This window comes from Excalfactoria chinensis, chromosome 1 (assembly GCF_039878825.1).
Source record: "Excalfactoria chinensis isolate bCotChi1 chromosome 1, bCotChi1.hap2, whole genome shotgun sequence".
Lineage (NCBI taxonomy): Eukaryota > Metazoa > Chordata > Aves > Galliformes > Phasianidae > Excalfactoria > Excalfactoria chinensis.
Window position 1 is genome coordinate 45,806,595 of NC_092825.1, and position 23,051 is coordinate 45,829,645.

Here is a 23,051-nt window from a genome sequence, read left to right on the forward strand (position 1 = left end):
ATTAGCAGTTTTGAAGTACACAGTTTGGCCAAAATGTGAAAAGTTTCAGATCTGAAACAGCAGACTGGCAGGCATCTCTTGTTTCAAAGCAGAACTTGCCAATTTAATTTAAATAATAAATCAAAGAAAAAAAATTAAATAAAAATAAAAACACAAAAACTATGAAGAGTATTGAAAATTAGTGTATTTTGGAAAGATAAAAGAATGAATGTGCTTGGAATTTCAAGCTGAGTTCCCTTCAGCTAGGACTTAGCTCTGGATTGCATGTGAAATATACTGAAATACCCCCCATCCTTTGGCTGAGGAACCAGGATATGACCTAAAGTTTTAATGAGCTATACTATATTACAGTGATGTGTTGGAGGTTACCCAGTTCTGCTGGCAGTGTCCTGCATTAATGCAACTCTGTCCCCAACCTGGAAGAAGACACTTTTGTTTTCTTAGCAAAAATATCAGGTTCTTTCTGAACTGGCCCCAAACAATCACATTTCATTTTTGCGCTATCTATACCACCGTCAGAAGAAAATAAATTTGATTCCCTATCTAAATAGGGATGTTCTGAACTCAGAAATACAAAGGTGAGCACCTCTACCTTGTGCCTAATGCTCATGGGCTGAGATTGAAAATAGATAGATATGTAGGGAGGTAGATACATAGAGAACAGTTTTTTGTTTTTCTGTTTGTTTGCTTTTGCCATATGGTGTGCTTATATAAATATAAACCTCTTTATCTTTACATCCACTAGCCATAGATTTTCCTTCCCTGCTTCATATATCCTTCCCCTTGTCAACTATTTGCATTTATTAATGTTTAACTTCTATCGGCTGTTACAGACCTCCCCAGATGAACACTGCTTTCTTATTCTGAGTCTTGCTTGCCATGTCTGAGTATTTCTGCTGTGTTCTACCCTTTTAATTGCACCCCACAGGTTGTCTAACATCCTCTGTCTGGCTCAGCTGGTCTATTTTATTTATTTATAGTTCCCCTAAAAATATCTAAAGGCTGACTATCCTCTCACCATTAAAGGTGATACACTGCTCTGTTTCCAAAACTTTCTACTTCTTTGTGCTTCTTTATAAACCCAAGGCCTTTTCTGGTGGTTTGACCAGGGCAACCTCTGCAAAGGTTCACTCCTACCTTTCCCCTAGCTTCTGTGTGGTACTATGGGCCATGATTCTTGTGGCTGGTGCCAAGGTGAGTTGACATCACTGGAGACTTTCCTACCACCTTTGCCACTCTCTCCTCCACTGTAACTCCAGCCTGGGCTTCGTTTTCTGAAGAAAATGTACTAATGCCTTGTCACTTATTGGCCTGACTGGAGGAGCTCAAGACAGCTCCAAAATCCAACGGGTTGTTTTTTTAGCAGTTTATCAACAGCTTCATGCTAGCCTTCTGTATACATCCCCCCTCCAGTTTCTTGTAGGTATAAAGTGAGATACAACCCATGGATAGAGTCTCCCATGCATGCCTCTTCCTCAGTGTGTATTCTTGATTGTGAAGACAGTGGATGTTATTCCTTCATCCACTCTTGCCAGGTGACCCCAAGATGCCAGGCTCAATCTACAGCTGCTAGTGAACACCAGGGGAAAGGCATCTCTCAGGGGACATTAGATCCCAATTTCAACTCATCCCCATTTCAGACTTTTTAAACATCACAGATATAGTGCAACACTCCCAGGCATTCTCCAGGATAAGTGTAAAATGAACCAAGACAAACAAAAGATGTTCTGAATATGGGTTCAGATTTTTTTTAACCCTGATACTCTGTGGTAGTTTTCTTTATTTTTGAATATAAAGTGACAGAAATAATTTGTTTTTAGAAAAGAGAAAGTATCTTTGACTATTTACAGGTTTTTTTTTGTACATCACAAAGATTTTCACGTTTTCTTGGTTTTTCTTTTTCTTCTTTTTTTTTTCTTCTTCTTCTTTTTTTTTTTTTTTTTTTTTTTTTTTTCTTCTTTTTCCCCTCCACATCCTTTAAACAATGATGAACTGGAACAACAGTTCACAAAAACCCTCTTCCCCAGAAAACAAACCCCGATGAGAAACAAGAGAAATCAAAGGGGGGGGGAGGGGGAGAAATCATCTCTTTTCATAGTTTTCCAGGAAATCCATTTCCTTAAATATATATATTTATATATTTATATATATTATTTTTTTCAAGTTCAAACACCAAACTTCAAGAGAGAAAGGAAAACAGAACAAAACAAGTGTCTTCTCTGCCTCCCCCCTCCAGAATCCATTGATCCCTGCTTGTCCAAAATCAGAAAGAGTTATTTACAGAAAGAAGAACCAGAGGGGGAGGTGAGGGTGTAGGGAAGAGGAGGATGAGGTGGTGACTGGTGGAGAAAGGATAATAGGATTAGGGCCTCAGAGAGATGAGGCAAGCCTGAGTTTGACCATGCTTTCCCTTAGGAAGACACTACACTGGGGAAGTATCCACAGTGTCCCCTTGCTACCACACTCAGTACAAGGGTGCTGCCTTTCTTGGTCATCATCTTGGCCCCACACCAGGTGCATGGTGGTCACTGCTGTTCTGTTCTCTGAACCCCCCGCTGCTCCACCTCCACCTCCCCCCCCCCCTCCTTGCCAACAGGCTGGTCTTGTGCTACCAGCCAGAGGTATTCTGGGGAACAGAGTCCTTCCAGGAGGTCAAGACCAAGGTAACAAGGCTGTGATGGGCAGCAAAGTTTCCTTTCCCTCCCACTCATTACTGTCACTGCTCACCTATGTCATCCCAAGCCTCAAGTCACCTAAGCTGCTTGCTCACAGCAGCATGGCCCCAGGGCCACAGCATTACATGAAATTCATCCTGTTGCCAGTTATCCTTGGCATCCTCCTGTTCTGTTTCAGGCCTGTAAGGTATCAGCAAGTAACAGGTGCTAAGGAAAGACTTATCCACAGATAAGCCACCTTTGATCCTTCTTCTCCCCCCCTCTGCACCGTATCACAATTCCAACTGCAAACTGATGGAAAGCTTTTGCCAGACAAGTCAAAAATGACATTGCACAGAACTAAGTTTATGTTGCAGATGTGAGCCTGTAATTTACACATGATTTGAGTGCATTATGATGTATTAATCAGGAAACACTATGTAAATGTGTGTAAATGCAAACCACAATCTTAAATCAGTTTTGCATAATACAAGTAAACAAATTAATCTCCCAATGCAGTTGTAAACGTTAATAAAAACTTGACATTAACCATTAAGCTTAGATAATGTTACTTGATGAGAAAGCAGTACATGTGCCCTTGAAGTGCAAATGAGTAAAATTTACATGTCCAAGCCACGCGTGTTCTTAAGAACTCAAATTGCTGCTTTCTGCAAGTCATGTAAGCAGTACTTTTCCCATCAGCAACTTCTTTTTAAAACACTACCTCCTCCCTGAAGAGCGTAAACTACCCAAAATTAAATGTAAGGAACCCTTGAATATTTGAAGAGTGGCAGTGAGTCTGTAAGCAAGAGTATGCATAATTTAAAGGAGCACTGGCAAGACAGACCTAAAATGTTGGTGTCATTATGAGGCTGGAACTTGTACTGTGCTGAGCTATAGCCTTAGGAAAAGTGTTTCTATCAGCCTACCCTTTTGAAAAGGGAAGGATGTTAGGTCAGACTGTCCAGTTGCATGTTCGTCTGCACTTCAAAGCATCCTGAAGACTTTGGAAGCAAAGCCGGAGAAGAAGTTGGTTGGGAAGTTGAGTCACTTTTGAAACAGGTGAGGCTGTCTTGGATGATCTCAATCAAGAAAAGCCAAGTTGGATGTATACTGTGCATGGTGCAAAGAGGTTCTTGATGAAGCCTCTCCAGTACAGCAGCCTGAGGTGTTACTGCACACTGGTGGAACTGAATAAGCAAATTGTTATCTATGCAACATCTTGACCTTTATAAAAGCTGAAAGCTTTTAGCAGCCCGACAAAAGCAAAAGAGGACTACCTGTAAATAGTACACTACGATCTTGATATGTGAGCTTCCAAGGATGGGAAATTAGTTGTGTTTTGATTCCTAGAAGAGCCTACATGATCAGCTCAGAGAATTCACTGTAAGGTAGCAGAAGAGGCTGAGCCCCATGCACTGCACGTCTTAGAGAGTCTGTACTGCCCAGCACCTCCCTGAATCAGGAAAAAAAGAAAAAGAGAAAAAAAATACAGCTCCACTCAATGGAGGAAGTGAAGAGAAGCAGGAAAACCAAACAGCAAGATATCATTCTCCCGAAAACTCACATGTAGCAGAATCTGATTGCTCAGGGCATGGCTTTGCAAATAGCACTGTCATCGTTTCATGACCTCTAGAGGGGTAAGAAGATATGAAGAAGTGATAACAGGAATATTTGTGATCTGTGCTAAACCTGCTGTGGCCTTCTGCTCCTTTATGGATCACATACTGACTTCCTCACTGTTCTGGGTAGGAAAATCTCTGCCTGGATAAGAAATCCTTGTTCCCACATGAGGGCAGCTCAAAGCTCAAAGCAAGACAATACAAAACAAAAACACAAACCAACCAAATAACAACAAAAACAGACAAGCAAACAAAACCAATCCAACAGGCTGAGCCCCTGAATGTCTCTTCAGGTTGAGGTCCCTGAATCTCAAATCATTTCTGTCTTCACAGGTTTGTTGCACTGCTTCTAACTGAATCCCAAAGAGATTTGTGCACTATTTTCTCCAGACGGCAACCAGGAATATAATATGTGAAAATAGGTGTCTTTTCCTCCTGCCCCTTGGCTTTACCATAGTTCATGCAATAGACCACATCAAGTCACTTAGCACACTGGATCACAGAGTACCTCAATTTTTTCCCCTATAATGTTAACACGTTTCATTTAATCACTAGAAAATTAGATGCAAATACATGCAAGATTCCAGGACATTTGCATAATATACATAAGCTATGGCATCTGTCAATTTACTTGTAAATGCTAATATCAGTGTATTTTAATTTAGCATCAAAACTGCAAACTCTTTGAAGCAAGGACTATGGCAGAGCAAAGCATCAAAGGGACAAATCTTATCTGAAAACAAAACCTGAATGGTTTTGATCAATTTTATGTCAGGGTTTCACCTTGCTGGTTTACCATCTTGCTTCACCTGGTACTTGCCAGATTAATGACTGATGCTGACCTTATCCAACTCTTCAGCAGCACCATTGTTACAGATGGAGTCATTCTAAGCAACGCAAAATTAGCTCCAAAGCCACCAATCATTGATTGTATGCAATGTGCATCCTCAAGTGAACCTTTCTGAAGAAATCCCAGACCATGTCCTACCCACTTCCCAATGCCAAGCAAGAGGCTCCCACACCTTCCAGGGGCAGCTTCACAGGTTAAGCTCCAATCAGGGCTGTCCAGACCCTCTCTGAGAGTAGCTGCTGGTTGAGATTATTATTACAGTTTTGTAGGTATAAGAGAGCTAAGTTACTCTACCTAACTATTAAATACTCCATCTCCTTCATAAATTCATTTTCAAAAACGATAAACACTCTTAGATTTTGTAGCAGAAATTTCAATCAGCATCTGAGCAGCTAAGTACTACTGGCTTTCAATGAGATGGAGTTTGTTTTAATAGATATCTTGAGTGCTTATAAAAATCCTTCCTGACTTGCTGAAAATTGCGCAAGCATTTATTGATTTCGTCTCTGTACTCAGTGCTGCTGAGTCCAGGCACCCCCAGCTATCCAGGAGGTGTATTAAGGATATCATGCAAGCTACCCAGGCACAAAGTGTTGAGACTTCTGGACTTGGAGCTCATCTCTCAAAATGAACACGGCAGAGAAAGTGGCACTGCCCTTTGTAGCAGAAACTAGACTGTGAAATGCTGTGGAAACACAGTGCCTCTGTATAGCACAAGCCAAATATTTGCCCTATTCCAACACTGAAAAACAATACACAGAGTCTATAGAACAGAAGCTTATCTTTCTTCTTTTTCAGGAAATTTTCTTTTGGGGGCAATGGATATAGGCTAGAAGTTAACATGCCTCCTCTCTTTTGCTTAGGCAAAAGAATTTGCATACAAATCTTGAATGAGTAGCAAGCATGTTAGCATTCTAGTGCATATCCTTTCTAATAGAATAAAAACAACTTGCAGCCAAAAGATGATCACTTATCCAGAGCTTAATCTTGCAGCTGGCAGACCTCAGTCACTCACCTTGGTGAGGATAACTATCAGAGAACCACAGAGACAGGTCCAAAATGTCATGCTTCTCCAATTTTAATCTAACGCCTCAGGTATGAAAGTGGCCATGAAGCCCTAACTCTCTGCATGTAAAGAAGGGGAAGGTCAGAAGGGACAGCAAACCAGGCTGCCACTGCAGCACACAGAGAGACCTGATGTGAAGGAAGGAGAACATCTGAACAGTTAGAGCCTAAGAAATATGAAGCTGCAAAGCTAGCAGAAGTAGCTGGTTCATTACAACTGGTTCTCTTTGGTCCCAAATGGTATATGTCCACTTGTGTCTTAACACAGCAAAACTCAGCTGACAGAGCTAAAAAAGGAGTATCTGCACCAAAAAACAAAGCAAAACAAAAAGCATCATTAGAGTCTATGGAAGTGCATTTATGCCCTTGGAAAAGTTCCTACATGTGGAAGGCCAAAGACAAGCCCTGAACCTGTTTGTTTCAGTAAGTGAAATACATCAGTAAATATTCCATGGGTACAGGACTTACAACCTTTTCTTTAATTGTTTTTAGGCCCCTTGTTCAGATGCAGAAAAGACACATAGGAAAGCTCTTCTCCACTGACAGAATCTTGGTTTCCCAGTGGACCATGCAAATAACCTGTGAGGGAAAACAAACAGTGCAGCACTTACATTAAGATAGACAAAGAGGTATTTCAAGGAGAGCATCTGTTGCTGGAGTGCTCAAAAAATTCCAGGCTCCTGACCTTGACATACAAGGATATTGGCCCTTTGCTTTCAAAATGTATTCCACCCAGATACATATTTCCAGGCTATGATGTGCAGGATGCGCTTACCATACTGAAGCTGAGGCTCCTCAGGTGCTCTTGGCCCCTGCCTTACATCTTCCACGGGGCATCCTGATGCCCATAGGAGAGAGATGGACTGCTTTCCAGATAGAGGAGAAAAGAAGGTGTGGGAATCTTTCTCACTCCATGCCACATTCTCTTGGTGGTGAACATGCTGCACACTAGCATAGCAGAATATAGACACTCTCACATCATTCTCTTCCTACCTATCCCTACTGCTACTGCCTTGATACCTGACTCTGCTAAAGGAATAGTAAGCACATGAATAGGAGGCAGCTGGTGGAGCAGCAGTCACAGGGTGATTGTCTAGGCTAAAGCTAGCGGGAGCCTGTGATTTGTCTTGCTGTATTTGAGGGAACAACAGAAACACTTAGCTGATAATACAAACACCTATCTATTTCACACTGGGTAGAGATGTAAAATACCATATTCGTTGAAAGAATGGCACCTGGAATATCCAAGTTAGTGGAGGAAACTGAATATCCCCTACACTGTGTATAATGACTTCTCTACTCTCCTGGTTTATAACACAAGGAACAGTGCTAGCTTCTTCCCATAAGGAAGCAACAAATACACCCTTTCCTTTACATGCATGACCAGAAGGCCACAGAGGAATACTGTTCCTCACAGAAAGACAAATTACTGACAAGATTTGATGGCAAATGGATGGGGCTATGAGAGAGGACAAAGGGTAAATAGCTAGATACTCACTGGAAGAACTACCTGTATTTATAGTTACATATATAATGGCAAAAGCTTCACAAAGCATAGGAAAACCAACCAGCTTCTAGGAGAGTCTAGAAACCAGTGTCTCCTATGCTGTGACAATTCCTTGACTGCTACCCATCTGATGCTCCAGTACCTAATATTATTGCTTCTCAGGAGGCAAAGAGAATGAGCAAATCACTTCTTTCAGGGGAGCAGACAATCTCCATCATTTCTAAAAAGGGCTGGAGTGCTGAGAGAACAAACTGTTTTGTTTGGAATGGGGAGAGGCCAGACTGCTTCTTTTAAGACACCTGTATTACCTTTCTTTTTAAGGAATGAATGACAATGCCAATATACCATGTAAAAGCACAGTACTTTGTTCCCTTACTCAGGAGATGTGATGAATTCTCAGCTTAACTCCTGTGCCTCACAGAACAAAACCCGGAACTTTGCTAGCCCCTTCCTCAGTGCCTCAACTCCTTCACACCTGCTTCCTCAATACCACAACCTCCACTTCTCAGAAAAGGACAAATCAAGTAGAAAAATATTCATGAACACTGTTGACACTCAAAAGCAATTTGTAGTTACTTTAATTTGCCATTTTTTTTCTTTCTTCTTTTATTTTATTTTATTTTTTTTTTTATTTTTTTTTTTTTTTTGAGCCTTTGGAATTCATTCAGTTCTTATTTTCAAGACTCTCTCCATAGCTATCAGAGATAAAAAATCCTTTTCATATAAAATATGAGTTGTGATTTTTCTTCTTTTTTTTTTTTCCTTTTAACATAATCACAAAACTCCAGTATTCAAGATTGAAGAAAAACATCACATATTGTTAATCTTGCCATAAAAGCCACAGCAGCAGCATCCCTCTCTCATACACCACTGCTTCTCTCTCTCTTTTTTTCCCCTCAAAAACTAAACAAAAACACCCTCTGCACAGCTTTTGTTCTTGATAATTTTATTTTGGTGGTTTTCATGCTACATAAAAATTAGTTTTTATATCAAAAAATTATTCACAATATTTCCAAAATAGTTCAAGTTTTTTTTTTTCCTTTTTGTGTTTTTTAAATATTTTTAATGTATTTTCATTTCTTTCTTTTTTTCTTTTTTTTTTTTTTAACTGCAGCTAGGGTTACAAAACATCCCATTTCCTCTTGCCACCACCAATTCGCTGTCAGTTCCCTTTTACATTTGTATATGTTAAAAAAACAAAGAGAAGAAGGAGAAAGAAAGAAGGAAACAAAACCTTATTTTTTATCATTTACTTGAAAAACAAAAAGTCATTTGGCACTCATGTCTCTGTGGCTCTGATTCTCACCAGTGGAGTGGCTAGAGGTGGGTGTGTGCGCGCGCATGTGCGTGTGCAAAGGGGATGAGGAGGAGGCAAAATTTAGGCAAAGATGGTCTCAGAAGCGAATAGGGAAATATCCGCTGTGTGCAACAGCTTGACGGGTGGCCAGGTTCATCACAAGATACCAACAGCTCAAGAGGAGGTAGCAGTGTTGGGCAGTAGAAGACTTACACTAGAGGTGTGTATTCCTTTTCCTTTTGGTTGATAGACTGAGCTAATCAAATGTGCTCTCAAAAGTAAATGTACATTAGTTAGAAATCAAATACAGCCAGAGTTAATCTCTGTCAACTTTGAAGATACTACCTGCCCCAACCCCAGTAGACACAGCAGTCCTCCACTGCTGCTCGCAGCCACTTCCAGGTGCCAAAGGGTGAAGGTACTGGGCTTTCTCCTAGTGGCAAGACATTGATATCTGGACAGATATCCACATTTAACCCACACTTCATGGCTTGTGAGACTCTGCTGGGCCCTAAAAGGCATTGTCCAAGCCAAGAGTCAGCCCTATCCACTGGAGGCAACGCTGGACAGCTCTGTCCCAGGCACAGCCATCTACCCATCTCCATGGCCTCACTCCTGCGTGAGGAGACCTGTGTGAGGAGGAGGCAAAACAGGGAGCTGCGGGGATGGCTCAGACCAATACAAATCTGTTGGCCTCCTTTCTGCCTGTTTATCTTCTTTCCCCCACCTCTCTCCTATGAATTGTGGGTGAGAGTTTTCTCCTCAGCCCACTCTCCAGCCTGCCCCAAGACAGAAGGTGATCACACGTGGCTTTTAGGCCAGGACCCTCAGCAGCCACCAGACCCCTGCTCTGATTGTCACCATAGAAATTGCCCAAAAAAGGCCTCTCTCTCTCTCACAATGGCAATTCTAAATGGAGTCAGGAGGGAGGGACCCAGGGGTCAGACTCCTTCCTTGCCTTCTCCCACCCCAAAGCTCACGGAAGTTAAACTTGTTTCTAAGGGAAAAGCAGAGAAAATAAAAAAGGAAAGAAAAGAGGAAGAGTACCAAGAAAACCCACAACTCCAAACCAAAACCCACCTGTGCATCAGTTTATTAGTTTGCCTTCTGTGACTCCACAGGGAAGTCGATGAAAAGCTACTACTTCCTGAAAGGCTGCTGCCTTCTCTGTTGACCAGCCCATGTCTCCAAATACAGATGGAGCCTTGGTCACTGGCAAAGAGATGCTTCAAGATAGCCCTGCCATTCAGGAAAACACATACAAAGGAAAGACCCCAAACACAGCTGAACCATACAAACAACTGCACAGAACTGAGGTCTCGGAAAGTTGTATTGCTGAAAACACCTCCCTGTTCCCACTAAAAGGACTGCAAAACAAACAAACAAACAAAAAACAAACAAAAGAAATCAACAGATAATCAAGGAACGTATTATTTCCGCATAAGAAATTTTGAAAAATGCAAAGCTAAAAAGAGCAGTTTGCTGCATTTCTGACCACGTGTGAGAGAGAGCCTGCTCCAGAGATAAGAAAAGCACCCAGACAGGCAAAGAGGCCTCCAAAGCTAGCAGCTTTCTTTGATAACATCCACACTAATTGCTGTCTAGTGGGGAAGTCATTTCCTACAAGCACCTCTTGAAGGCTCCAGCTTGCTAGGAGCTTTTAGGTGTATAGCATGTTGGTAATAGTTACAATACATAAATACACATGTACATATACACACACGCACAGACATATATCTTCTCTTCCATAAAACACAAGCCTGGCAGAGCACAGGATACAATGTGATGGAGAGGAAAGAGCAGCTGAACATGGAATAAAGCAAAGGAGGGGAATGGACGCAATCTGGTTGAAGGAGTAACTGGCGGCCACAAACCATTATGTTACATTTTGTTATATATAAATAAAAGGAAACCATCATGAGGCCCAATGGCACCAGCTCTAATAGTCTGGTGAAGCAGACTTTAGATGAGGCACTAGTCCCCAGGTGTTGCTCCTTCCTCATCGGATTAATCATGACATTTCTTCATCAGGTCCTGATTGTCTTTTCTGGCTGCTGACAGAAGACAGCAGTCTCTTGTCAGCAGTTTGGCCAGTTAAAGTGCTGTTCTGGTTGGCACTGTAGGGGCCTCCCAACAAGTTTTTCTCTCTGGTGCTACTGGCTTAGAGATCTCTCTGGGAAATGAATGGGATGGAGGATGGCTGCAGAAGGTTTGCTCTCTCCCATCCTTCCTGCATACGGTCTCCTCTGAAGAAAATGAGTTGCCCCAGAACTTGGAATTTGCAAGATCCCTACACAGCTACAAGAAGCAACTGTGACATTCTTCCAGGAAATGGGTATGGGAGACCAATCTAACATAACTCAGATTCCACCTATATCTGATCCAAAAGCAAGGAAGAGCAGGCTAGTGCTTGATTGCAAGTGGAATTACAGTGTTTGCATTGCCCTGGAAAGCAGCAAAAAGAAAGGCAAGATAGCCTCTTGTTTTAGTCACAGGGCAGGATTGGCTAGACATCTTTTGACTTTACCAGTCAGTGCAGGTTTGTCTTCCTGCTCCAGCTACTGGTTAAGGCCTAAGTAGGTAATGAGTGTGGCACAATGGTTTGAAAATGTGGCACAGTGGATTCAGCACATAAGTGAGTGAAAGCATGAAATAAGTTTCTGACGCTGTATTCAAACCATCTCCAGGAGGAGCCTGTGTCCCAGTCTTGTTATAGATTCAGACTGGTACCCCAGAGTCCTAACATAGCAGCCATGGCAGGGCTCACCAGATAAGCAAGAGCAACAACAGGACTGCCAAGGTACATATGGGTACCCATCACCTGGCTTTAGCAGCATACGGCTTCAAACACTTTTCGTTCAGCTCAAATATGTGTACACACCTAAGCACACATACAGGCTGTGGCATCACACATACAAATGTGAACAAGCTGCATAAATACACATACCGCTATGAACCTACCCCTGCTCCCCAACAGATAGACACATGCAAGAAATACAGACAAGTAGCAACAGGCATGCAACATACACATGGTGATCCCAAGCAGAGGGAACCCCTCAAAGCTATATTCAAGCAAGGTGAGTTCCTGGGAGATGAGTCCTGGAAAAATGTGTTGCAGGAAGAGGCCCACACAAGCAAGAAATCCACAAAGAACATTCCAGGCATCTAAACTCCCTGGTAGCTTCCCCAAAGCTCCTCAATTTTCACAGGAGTTTAGCTGCCTGTGTTGATGGATCTAGTTCCAAGGCCTGTAAGGAAAGCAGCAGGAGAAAGCACAAAGCTATCATCTTATCCCTTTAGTTAATGTATGTCTGTTCAGAGGCAGGTATAATCTTTCTCCAGGTGACATGGGGCTTGCCAGCCACTGCTCATGGGTCTAGACAGAAGTTCTATGGGACAGATGCATTCTCTCCGGATGCCCTGCAGATGCTGCAGGTATGTCATGTTTGTGGCACACTGAATAAGCAGAAAGGAGCCTGGTGACACTGACAGAAGTCATTCACTGTTTTCGCCATAAGCTAATTTATGAAATGTACTCCCAAGGAGACGGCTGCCATATAGAAGCACATCCTTAGGGGCAGCATTAGATGGGCCAGTGTTTTCTGGCTTCATTCGTGTTTAGAGTTCTGCAAACAGTCAAGCAAATGAAAGTCTCAAATACACACCTTCTCCCAAATTGATGAGTGATTTATCCGCAAGTATAGTGGCCACTGTGGATCTCACTGGGAAAGCCACATCAAGGTTACAGCAAGGGTACATGAGAGGTACATCTACCCTGCTCATTCCTCTCAGCAAAGCACCATTTCCATTTAGCTCCTGAGGTTTTTCCCACCCAGAAATCAGAGATTTAGAGCGACTATGAGTTGGTAGAAGCATCCAGGAGGAGACTGCTGCTCTTGATAACCTCTGAGTAAACCTTTTCAGCTGTCATACAGCACAGCTCAAACCCTCAGAGTCATGGCACTACATACACATACACAGAGACTAACTGACCTTTTCCCAGATTGTGACCAGCAAGCAGACTTAGATGTCTTCAGGGATGAGCAGCCAGTGCCATGGATGGTAATCTCAGCCTTTGGGAGATGGTGGGTCAATGGAGGTTTGAGAAGAACCAATGCAAGTTTTCCATAAGGGAGAGAATGAGGTGTCTTGGCATCTGTCTAGAACCACTACCACTGCCTCCGTGCATTTACCGTGCCATGCTGCTACTCTGTTCCCTTACTGGTGTGGCGCTAGAATACAAATCCTAGTTACCTAGTGTCAGGCACAAGCATATATTGACTTATCAGGCTCAAAGGGGCAAAATACTACTAGGTACTCACTCCCAGGTTTGCGACAGCAGAACATCATATAGGTGTTTAGAATCCAGTGGCCTCTAGTCAATAAAGGAAGGGATCCTCATGCTTCTAAAGGATAGCATACTCCTTTCCAACAGCCTTGCTTGACTGAGTAAAAGACTTCACTGAGCCTGACGTGAGAAATAGAGAACTGAATAAAAACTATGTCTGCCCCTGCTCTAAACTCACCAGTCAGCTACCAAAGAAGGAAGGACGGTTCTCTCTCATGGCTTTCTCAGAAAAGAAATTTTGCTGCTTCCTTGCACTGATTAATTTGCCAGACTGATCATTTCTTATTCTTTCAGTGGATAAGAGTAGAACTCCACCTTAGCGAAGGAAACAGAAGTCAAAACCAGCTACCAAATATCATAATCTAATGATCTAGTTAGGGCTAGAATTTTCCAGGAGAGAAGTAGGGTCCTGCCCTTCACTCTTCCGCACTGCACTGCACAGTCCAATGAAGACACAAAGCAACAAGACAGTAATAAGAAGGGCAGAGTGGGCAAATAGCCAGCATAAGTCATCTTGAGGGAAGAGGCGCTGAGATGAAATTGGAGAATCAGGATGTGTAAGATGGGAAAAAAAGTAGATAAGAGGCCAGGGAGATGAGGCAGTAAACTGGAGTGATCAGAACACCTGAAAATGAGGTTCTGCTCGGAGGAAGGACAGAGAATATCTAAAGCAGAGGAAGTAAAGTGGGTAAGGATGGCACAGAGGGTCCAAGATGGTACCATCTAATCTCCTCTCCCACTGGTACAGAGAAGGCTATAAAAAGAGGGAGATGAAACGAGTTGGTCAGGAGGAAATGAAGGTCCAGAGAGAGATCCCTGTAGTAACAAATGTAGTCTGCTGACATCTAAGAGAGAGTACAACAGGGACCAGGGAAGAGAAAGCAATCAAAAAGCAAAGCACATAGAGAAGGAAACAGCCCTGTGCCTCACACAAACAATCCCTAGCAATCAACACTGCTTTTATTACAGGAAATTATTAACACCCTCTGCTACCCACCACCCCTCACCAAATCCCAAACCTCCCCTGTCTGGGGACCCTTTCTTGGCACACACATATAACATCCAGATAAACTTTCCGAACCAGCAAAAGCAACCACTGAAACAACTTCAAACACCACAGACCAATAAAACCACAACTTAGAAGTTAACTTTCCCAGTCCCTCCCCTCCCCCCCCCATGCCATTATTTAATAAGGAAATACTGTACAGATATAAAAACCACCCTTTCCCCAACCTGAATATAATTGCTTGAGTTAGTTTCTGTACATATATACATTTATATTTACACAATAATGCTGCAGTCAAGAAAGCAGATGATGTAAAAGTCACAAAGTGAAAACATAAATTAAATAACTACCAGCAGAATCATAGGAAAGATCGCGTTGTTTCTACTTGGCAAAAACGCACCGTGGGACAGAGTAATTAAGCGTACTGCAATGTACCGTGTGTGTGTATGTATGTGCGTACAAGTGCACAAGCCTCACAGCTTCCTGCTGTGCCAGGCTTGTTCACATGTGTTTCATTTCCCCAATACATTTCATATGTGTGCACATGCCCAGAGGAACCCCCGCCCCACAGTATGGAATTTGTCTGACCTGTTGGAGTGCATACCAGTGCTTGCTGTTAGCCTTGAATGGCAGGAAGCCAGCAGAGTAAAAGATGTGTAGCTACTAACACAATGCAGAGGCCTTCCTTTACCTCAGCACCAGGAAACTGTACCCTTGGCATTGGCAGACCTGAGTCCTGCTCTCTGATACACAGTTTTACTGCCTTTTTCATACACAGGCAGATTCACGCTGTGTCCTTTTTGCTGTCAGCAGTGACAGAAGGGTGCCAGAATTCACTCAAATGGAATTTGGGAATGCAGAAGAGATGAAGAAAGAACTCAAAGCCAATCACAAAGTGGGTTTTTGTTGTTGTTGTTGTAGTTGTTACCGTTCTAATGGCAGACACCCAGGTCTGTCTGCAGTCAGCACCAGGGAGGTCCAGAGAGCCCGTGATGAGGATGAAGCAATAGCATTCATATTGCCAATGAGACAGTCAGCGCCCCAGTTTGCCTTTTGAGGGGGGAGGAGGGAGGGAGATACAGGTATATAGGTGGGTGAATGCAGCGAGGGTCTATGGCTTGGAAATCTATTTGGCTGCAAATTGAAAATAAGCCCTTGTGGGGACAACAATCAAGTCCCACTAGTTACTATCTCAATGTGCCCTGCAGCATCCAGCAGCATGGTAGGTGTGTTCCAGGTGGACACGCCAGGTGTGTTCAGCAGCAGGGAAGCACTTATGGGAAAGAGTGGGTGCAGACAGGGATTGTGGCTTGGAGTCTGTCCCCATATGTTGCCAGCAATCCAGTTCCTTTCTCACACGTGGCTCCCAGAGGCTTCTGCTAGGCATTTGCCACAGAGAGGCAGCAGAATTGGACCCTATCCTTTGCCAGCTTGAATTGAGCAGGAAGGGTGAAGTGAAAATCCTTAGAGAAGCAGCACAAAGAGTCAGCGCAAAGTCCCTTCATCAACACTCATTTTTATCTCCTCCTCTTTTTCTTGTCGTTTTGGCAACCAAAAATACATGGGAAGTGCAACCTCCCACCCTTCTCCACAGGAAGAGCTCATCAAAGGTTGCTTGACTGGAGTGGAGGATGTGTGAAAGGCCTAAGTCTGATCATTGGCTGTGTTCCCAGGTTTGCTTCCATCTGTTGATAAGCAATGGAGGTGGGAGGATATGTCACATTTGATAGAAAGCTCTAAAGCAAAGACTTGCCTATAAAGATCCCTGAGGTATCTCTGATCACTCTAACCTGCCACCACCATCATCTATAGTCTACATCTCCCCCTCTCTCCTTTGCTGACAATGTTGCTTTGAGAAACAACCCTGATTTGAAGGTACAAAAGGGCTTTATTCAAGATGGATGCTAGTGTCTTCTTGGAGTGAGTAGCTCAGCATCAGTATGCATACTGAAGAAGTCAGAAGCAAAGAGGGCCATCTTGGCATTTCTTAACTCCTCCACCAAATCTTTCAGGACCACACAAAGGAACCTTCCTCCCCATGCGCTAGAAATTGAAATAGCAATTCCCTACGGGCAAAGCTCACGCTTGCATATTGCTGAGCATTTTGAACATACTGGGGTTCTCACCTGGAGAGTTCTGATGACGTATGCTGGATATCAAAGATAACAGGATGTTTGTTTTGTTTTTTTTTTTTAACTGAGGAGGTGGGGCCGGTGTGCTTCATTATCTCCACTGATAACAAGTTCTGACTGCAGCTCCTCTTTCCTATTTATGAGGTGATAAGGTGAGTTCTGATTGTGCCCTCCATGGAAGGCATGATGGGAGACAGGACTGCTACACCAGCACATGTTTCGTTGCGCCACAGTAAAAAGCTGGTGTGAATTCCCCAAGAAGGTTTATGATGAGGAGATCCATGGCTGCAAGATCTACCTGCCAGATGCATTCCACTGTGCATGGCACACTCCTGATTTTTTTATTTTTTTAAGTATTTTCTCCATCTCCTTCATACAAATCCTCCTTCATCTGAGTACCTACATTCCGGTATCACTTCAGAACAACGCGGCTCATGGAAATACCTCTCAGAGAGCCATGCCTAGAACTAGATAGAGGAGGCAAATGTCAGAATCATTACCAAAAGCGCCTAATCTTTCCCAGGAGGCTGGCTGCAAATATACAGTAGAAGTCACACACCTGTAGAGGATGCAATGATTTTTGATCATTATTCATGCGTGCAGAAATGTTCAGAAAGGGGAAACGATCCCAGCCACTGCCCCCAGAAAATACTGGTGTTTCTACAGGAGACAGAGGGAAATGGCAAGTGAGGAGATGTGGAATTTTGTCAGGCTCTGGTATGAAATCCCATTCTTTTCAAGACAGGTAATAAACAGCACAGGGGTGGTATTCTAGTATAGACAACACCTGCTGCTAATATTACCTGATTGATTCACTTAGAATACTTAGAATGAAAATACACCAAATCTAAAATTCTAAATATATAATCAGAGTTTAATAACATCATTGGTTTATTTTCTGGATTATGAATTACACCCTCCCCCCTCCCAGCCCCTCCCCTTCACCTCTGTTCCAAAATTTGTTGACCTGTCAGAACTAAATTAAACAAAGCAACCAGAAAAGATCACTTATAGAGAAAGGAATAACCTGATGGACACATGGCCTAATTTATTGTGGGAGAAGGCAATACACCAGACTCCTGTAGTTAGACCAGTGGTTCAGTTCAGAATTTCCAGTTCTTTTCTGGTTGCCCTAGAGCATTCATTTGAGTGGTTTGTGGCACAGTTAATATTTGCAGAGCACTCCCAGTGTTAACAGTGCTACACAGTATCAACACTAGATAATGATTTTGGCAAACTATTATTTGCCAATCAGTGGAACAAGGGACAGACCAGTTTGGAGAAAATACGAACCAACTTTCGCCCTGGAACACATAAATCAGAACCTTTAAGAAGAGATTTGAAAAAAGTTCCATTAACTTCTTTTTGGTTTGTTTTCGGCTTAATTTCCCTGCAGAGCCACCCTCCAGGTTTTCTTGTTCCAGGTGGGGAGGGACGTAAAGTACTGAAATAACCACCAATGAGATTAGCTGCCCTTGCCAGCTGTCAAGTTCCCCCCCAAGCCCTTAGGAAATAACCAGAAATTCTCACGAGCTTTCCCAGGTCCAAGATTTCTAAACCAATGTAGCATTGGAGAAGTCTCTTAATGTCAAGTGATGGTCCAACCTGAGCGGCCAACTTGATGGTTCACCCCACCACTACCAAGACAGCGTAGTGCCTTGAGGCTCAAACTCCACAGAGAGATGCTGGTACAGAGAGTTTATATGCAAAAAGGAATTGGGGGTGTTCCCATCAAAACATGAAACCCTGCTGGCAAGGCTTGAAGTGACGTTCCGGCGTCTTCCATTCATGAAGATAAGGTGACAGGGCGATACAGGGGGCCTAGGGGTACACAACACACGTGTTTGTTTGTTTTTTTTTCCTCTCTCTCTCTCTCGCTCTCTCTCTTCCTCATTCATACGGCCTCGACCCGCGTAAACCGCTTCCAAAAACGCAGCCTGAAAAGTCGTAGAAAACAAACAGAACAGAAACAAACTCCCCTCCCTCCCACCCCACGACCTGAATATTCACGAGAAGAGAAACACCAATTTATACAAAAACGCAATAAAAAAGAAATATTTACAAATGAAAGGAACGCCTTCTTAGTGGCCGCTGTCAGAGGCATCTGACAAGCTGCTGTGTATTCTGGATTGCAGATCGCTCTGTTAATTTGTTTGGTTTCTTTTCTTTTTTTTTCTTTTTTTTTTTTTTTTCTTTTTTTTCTTTTTTTTTTTTTTTTTAACCTTTTTGTCTTTGTAATGAGAGAAGAGGGAAAGAATAAGAAGTTCCCTTACCCCAAAGACTAAGGGGTGGCATTACAAAGACTCTCCCCCTCTTCCCTCCTCAATTTCCTCAGTGAAATCTAAGAAAATGTCCCCTTCACAGACCTTGCCCACCCTCTCCTCACACTCTTTGACCTCACAGGCAAATCCCACCCTCCCCCCACCCCAGCTCTAAAAAATAAATAAAATAAATAGGTAAATAAATAAAAGGCCTTCTGTTGGCTTAAGAAGAGCAAGATAAGATAAAATCAACCAGGGTGCGGTGAGGAATGCGAGCGAGGTGGCTTTCAGCTCCAAGAGGGGCTGCCGTCTCCATTCAGTCAGTCCCCAGGAGTGTCCCCACGCCCTTAGCACAAGGTTCTCTCAACCCGCTCCCTGGTGAGCCATGGTAATTATGACACTGGGACACACTCGGTAGAAACAGGAGGGACTCTGCCACATCTCTCAGGATGTTGGCCCATGCCTGACCTCAGGAAAAAGAAGACATATGAAGAGGGAGTTCAACTTCTCACTCCTACCACTGCTCCCTTTCCGTTAAGATTAACTTGCATCTAAAATGATACAGTGGAAAATAAAAACATTCCTATTGATACTATGTGCACCAGGAAAGCTGTCACTACAACTGCAGGGATGGGAAACCCTAGGCTATTCCAGCTTTGCACTTGTGCTAGTATCTCTCTCACACACTGAGGCACACGTACATGTACACACACATCTCAGCCTTGCACGTCTTGTCTTCAGCCCTCAGCACAAGTTCCTGTGCTCTCTGGCTTTTATTCAAGCACACCCATTGCCAGGAAGACAAGCTATGTACTTCCCCTGTACATTCAATAGTAAATATACATATGTATTTCCCACGGGTGCAAACACCCTCTTCCCATTTCCACATGTCCAAGGAGGCATCAAAACAGTCCACCCACACCACTGCCACCACATGAACCTTTTCATGTGGCTTCTGTTGTTGTTGTTGTTTTTTTTTTCTCTCTCCAGCACCATGCCACCATTGGCAGAGGACACCCCATTCTTTTTCTTCCATCCTGCTGGCCAAGGGTGGGGAGGGCAGAAGGATGAAAATGTTTCTTGTCCTGCTCTCCTTGCTAAAGAACATGCCAAAACAGGCTTGGTGTCCTCTGAAGAGACAGTGACAAAACTCCCCACCATTCCCTACTCTTTAGCTCTGTTCCACTGTGTGTTATCCAGACACCTTATAGGATTGTGAGTTTATTTTGCTTTCTCCACAGACATTTCAAGTATAAATTCATTGTATATACTCGCGTATAGGCTAACCCATACTAAATACTGCTCCCACCCTCGAAGTAAACCACAATTAGTGAGCAATTCGTAGCTAAAAAACCAATCCTGCTTCCCTTCCCCAAAATTCCTTTCATTTCAGTGCAAAACAGCATCCTGACAGAGCTCCCAGAAGCTCCCCTGATTCAAGGGTTGCTCTCCCAGACTCAAAGCCCATTTCCTTTCCAACTCTCCCATTGCTCTGTCACAGACTTAATGCCTGTAATAGCCACAGTGAAACCACTCACCAGACCTGCAAACAAGCCTTCTCTCTCTCACCCCACATCTCCCAGCAAACAATTCAAAATGTCAGCGTAAAATTCTCAGCATATACGCAAATATATATATATATATTTCAGCCCTAAACCCCCATAGTCTTCACAAAATAATGTAACAAGAACCTCATTATACCTAACATATAAGTGCATCATCAAGTTAGTCATGTTATTCCTCCTTCACTTTCTCCACATCTTCAAACATCACTCTTTTCTAGGCAGTTTTAGGAAGAGTTGCCTGAACAAGCATATTTTCCTGCATGTTCATTATACTTCTGCTGCTGTCTCCTCCTGCCACATGTGTGCATGCACATGCCTTTCTCTGCTGGGAGTCAGCGAGAGTGAAATGCTAGAATCACTATTGCTCCCCCTCATCCCACCCCTTCCCTGCCTTCTTCTCCTCGTGAAATCATGAATGAGGATATCCAACTCCAACGTCACTGTAAAGTGCAATGGCCAGGAATGGAGGAGAATGGGAGGAGAGAGAACATGGAAAAAGAGATAAAAGGGGAGGGGTGGGAAAGAGGAGGAGGAAGAGGGGAAACCAAAGAGGTGGCACTTGTCACCAATGCTGTACTACTCAGAACTCCAGTATCCCACAAACTAAGGATGACCAGGGAGAGTAGCCGATGGGATTGATCCCACCCCACCCTCCCATGCTCCACATCCACCCCCAGTCCCTCCCCACACTCCTTCCCTCTCACTCAAACGTCAGACTCAATACTGGAGAGTTTCTCATAAACATGCCCGTTGCTGGAGCCATTGAAAGCCCTGGGGTTTTTGTTGTTAGGCACACAGGGGTTGGACTGGTTCCCTATACAGATGTCCTTCTGGAAACGGGCTGGCACAGCCCCATGAAGGGCTGAGACCACCGGCTTGTTGGTGGTAACGATGGCTCGGAAGTCTGGCCTGGCTTTGGGCCCTCCTGCCACCACAGGCTGCCTGAAGAAATAAGATTTGCTGCCGTGGAGCAAGCATTGGTCATCCCCAAAAGTGGGGATGAAAGGGTTTTGGGTGACCCTGTCAGGGTAGAGCGACTTGCTGAGCATGTACCCCCCGCTGCTGCCGGGGTTGTTGTGGTGGTGGTAGCTGGTGGCGGGCACTGAGGACTTGTTGTTGGCAAAGGTGGTCTCACTGGCTGGCATCTCAAACATGTGGGCGTAGGGGCTCCCCTCCAAAAAGCGACCCTTGTCCTTGAGACTGACGCTGCGAGGGGCCAGGGCCGAGTCATCCTTTTGCAGGTCCACAAAGGTATCGTAGGAGTGCTGCCGGCGGAGCTTGTTGCGGTTCTTCTTCTGCACCTTGGAGGCAGAATTCGAAGGGCTCTGAGGATATTTGGAGGAGGAGGTGGCACTGGTGGCCACGGGCACAGGGGCAGGTGGCTGGTCCAGCTCTTGGAGAGAGTTGTCCTCACTGATGTCATACAGGTTGCCTGCTTTCTTGCAGGCCTCACACCGGATGCAGGCCTGGCGAGTGGAATTCTGCCCCACCACTGATGGCGTGTAGTTATGCACCTTAGAAGGGCAGCTGCGGCAGAAATTAGCCCCAGACCGGTCCTCCCAGTCTAGGTTGGTGAGATTCTTCTCCCAGGGTGCCGGGACCCCACTCACAACACCATGCTTGTGCTCATTGCTTCCGCCAAACTCACCCGAACCGTGCTTATGGTGGGCTCTGTTTGTGCAGGATCCACTTCCTCCTCCTCCTGCATCCCGCTTAAACTCATCTCCACGCTCTTTGTAGATATCCGTCAGGTCCACATGTTCCCAGTGTGGTGAGTTTTCCTTGGCCCGAAACTGGTCCAGGTAGAAGTCCCGTAGCCCTTCCTTGTCCCTGAAGTAGCGTTTGTGGTCGGGCGAGCGGGGTGGGCGCCGGCGGTAGGCCAACTCTATCTCATCGAACTCCCGCCGGGACTTGGCAGAGGCTGGACGCTTCTTCAGGCTGTCCTTGTACTGCTGCTTCCGTCGCTTAGCTGCATTGCCTTCAATGTTGCCATAGGTGACTGTGTGAGTGGAAATGTCAGAGACGTCTGAGCGGATCAGGTCATCATGGGCCCCACTGCCCCCATAGCGGTCACTCTTGAAGGAGAACTTGCCATAGAGGTCACCCAGCTGGCTGTGCTTGGCAGGGGGCAACCCCAGGTCCAAAGGCTTCTTCCCAATGGACCGCGACTGGGCGTTGAAAGGTGGGTTGTCACAGTCATAGAGCCCATCGATGGAGCTGGTGCTTCCAATGCTGTGGGGACGGTGGTGGTGGTGGTAGTGGTCCTGATATACATTGCTGTCCTTCAGTTGGAGGTTGCCAAAGGTCCTCTCCACCTCACTAATATAGTCACTAAATAGATTCTCCTCACATGGGGGGTTGTTGTAGGACTTACAGTCTGAGTGGGTGAAGCTGCGGCGGTGCTCAGAAATATCATAAACTGATGATTCGCGGCGGATGAAGTCCAGGGCACTCTGTGGTGAGCCGTTGACCCCTGATAGGTTGGCCATGTTCTTGGCTGTCCGAAGCAGGCGGAGGATGTTGGAATGGGTGTTGTTCATAGTTGCTGTGGGGGAGTTCATTGCTGACTGGCGTTCCTCAATGGCCACACCATGAATACAGCTGTAGATACCCTGAAATGAGAGAAGGCATGAAGTTGAGTGGTCCTGCAAAGAATACACAAAAGGAAACGTGGCTGCAAAGCACCCTATGCAGCAACAGCACATTCCTATAGGGCAGAAAAGACTGTCAGACTTCCAACCCTA

At 44.3% G+C, this 23,051-nt stretch overlaps 1 protein-coding gene across 3 annotated transcripts in view; it reads right to left on the bottom strand.

Moving 5' to 3' along the window:
* Positions 1-1,763: 1,763 nt before the first annotated feature.
* Positions 1,764-23,051, bottom strand: part of GRIN2B (glutamate ionotropic receptor NMDA type subunit 2B) — a 220,667-nt gene continuing 199,379 nt past the window's right edge. For all 3 annotated transcript variants that reach the window (XM_072335356.1, XM_072335347.1, XM_072335338.1), the window contains exon 14: positions 1,764-22,919. In XM_072335356.1, the coding sequence (XP_072191457.1) occupies positions 21,012-22,919 (1,908 nt within the window). In that variant the 3' untranslated portion in view covers positions 1,764-21,011. The remainder of the gene's footprint in view (positions 22,920-23,051) is intronic.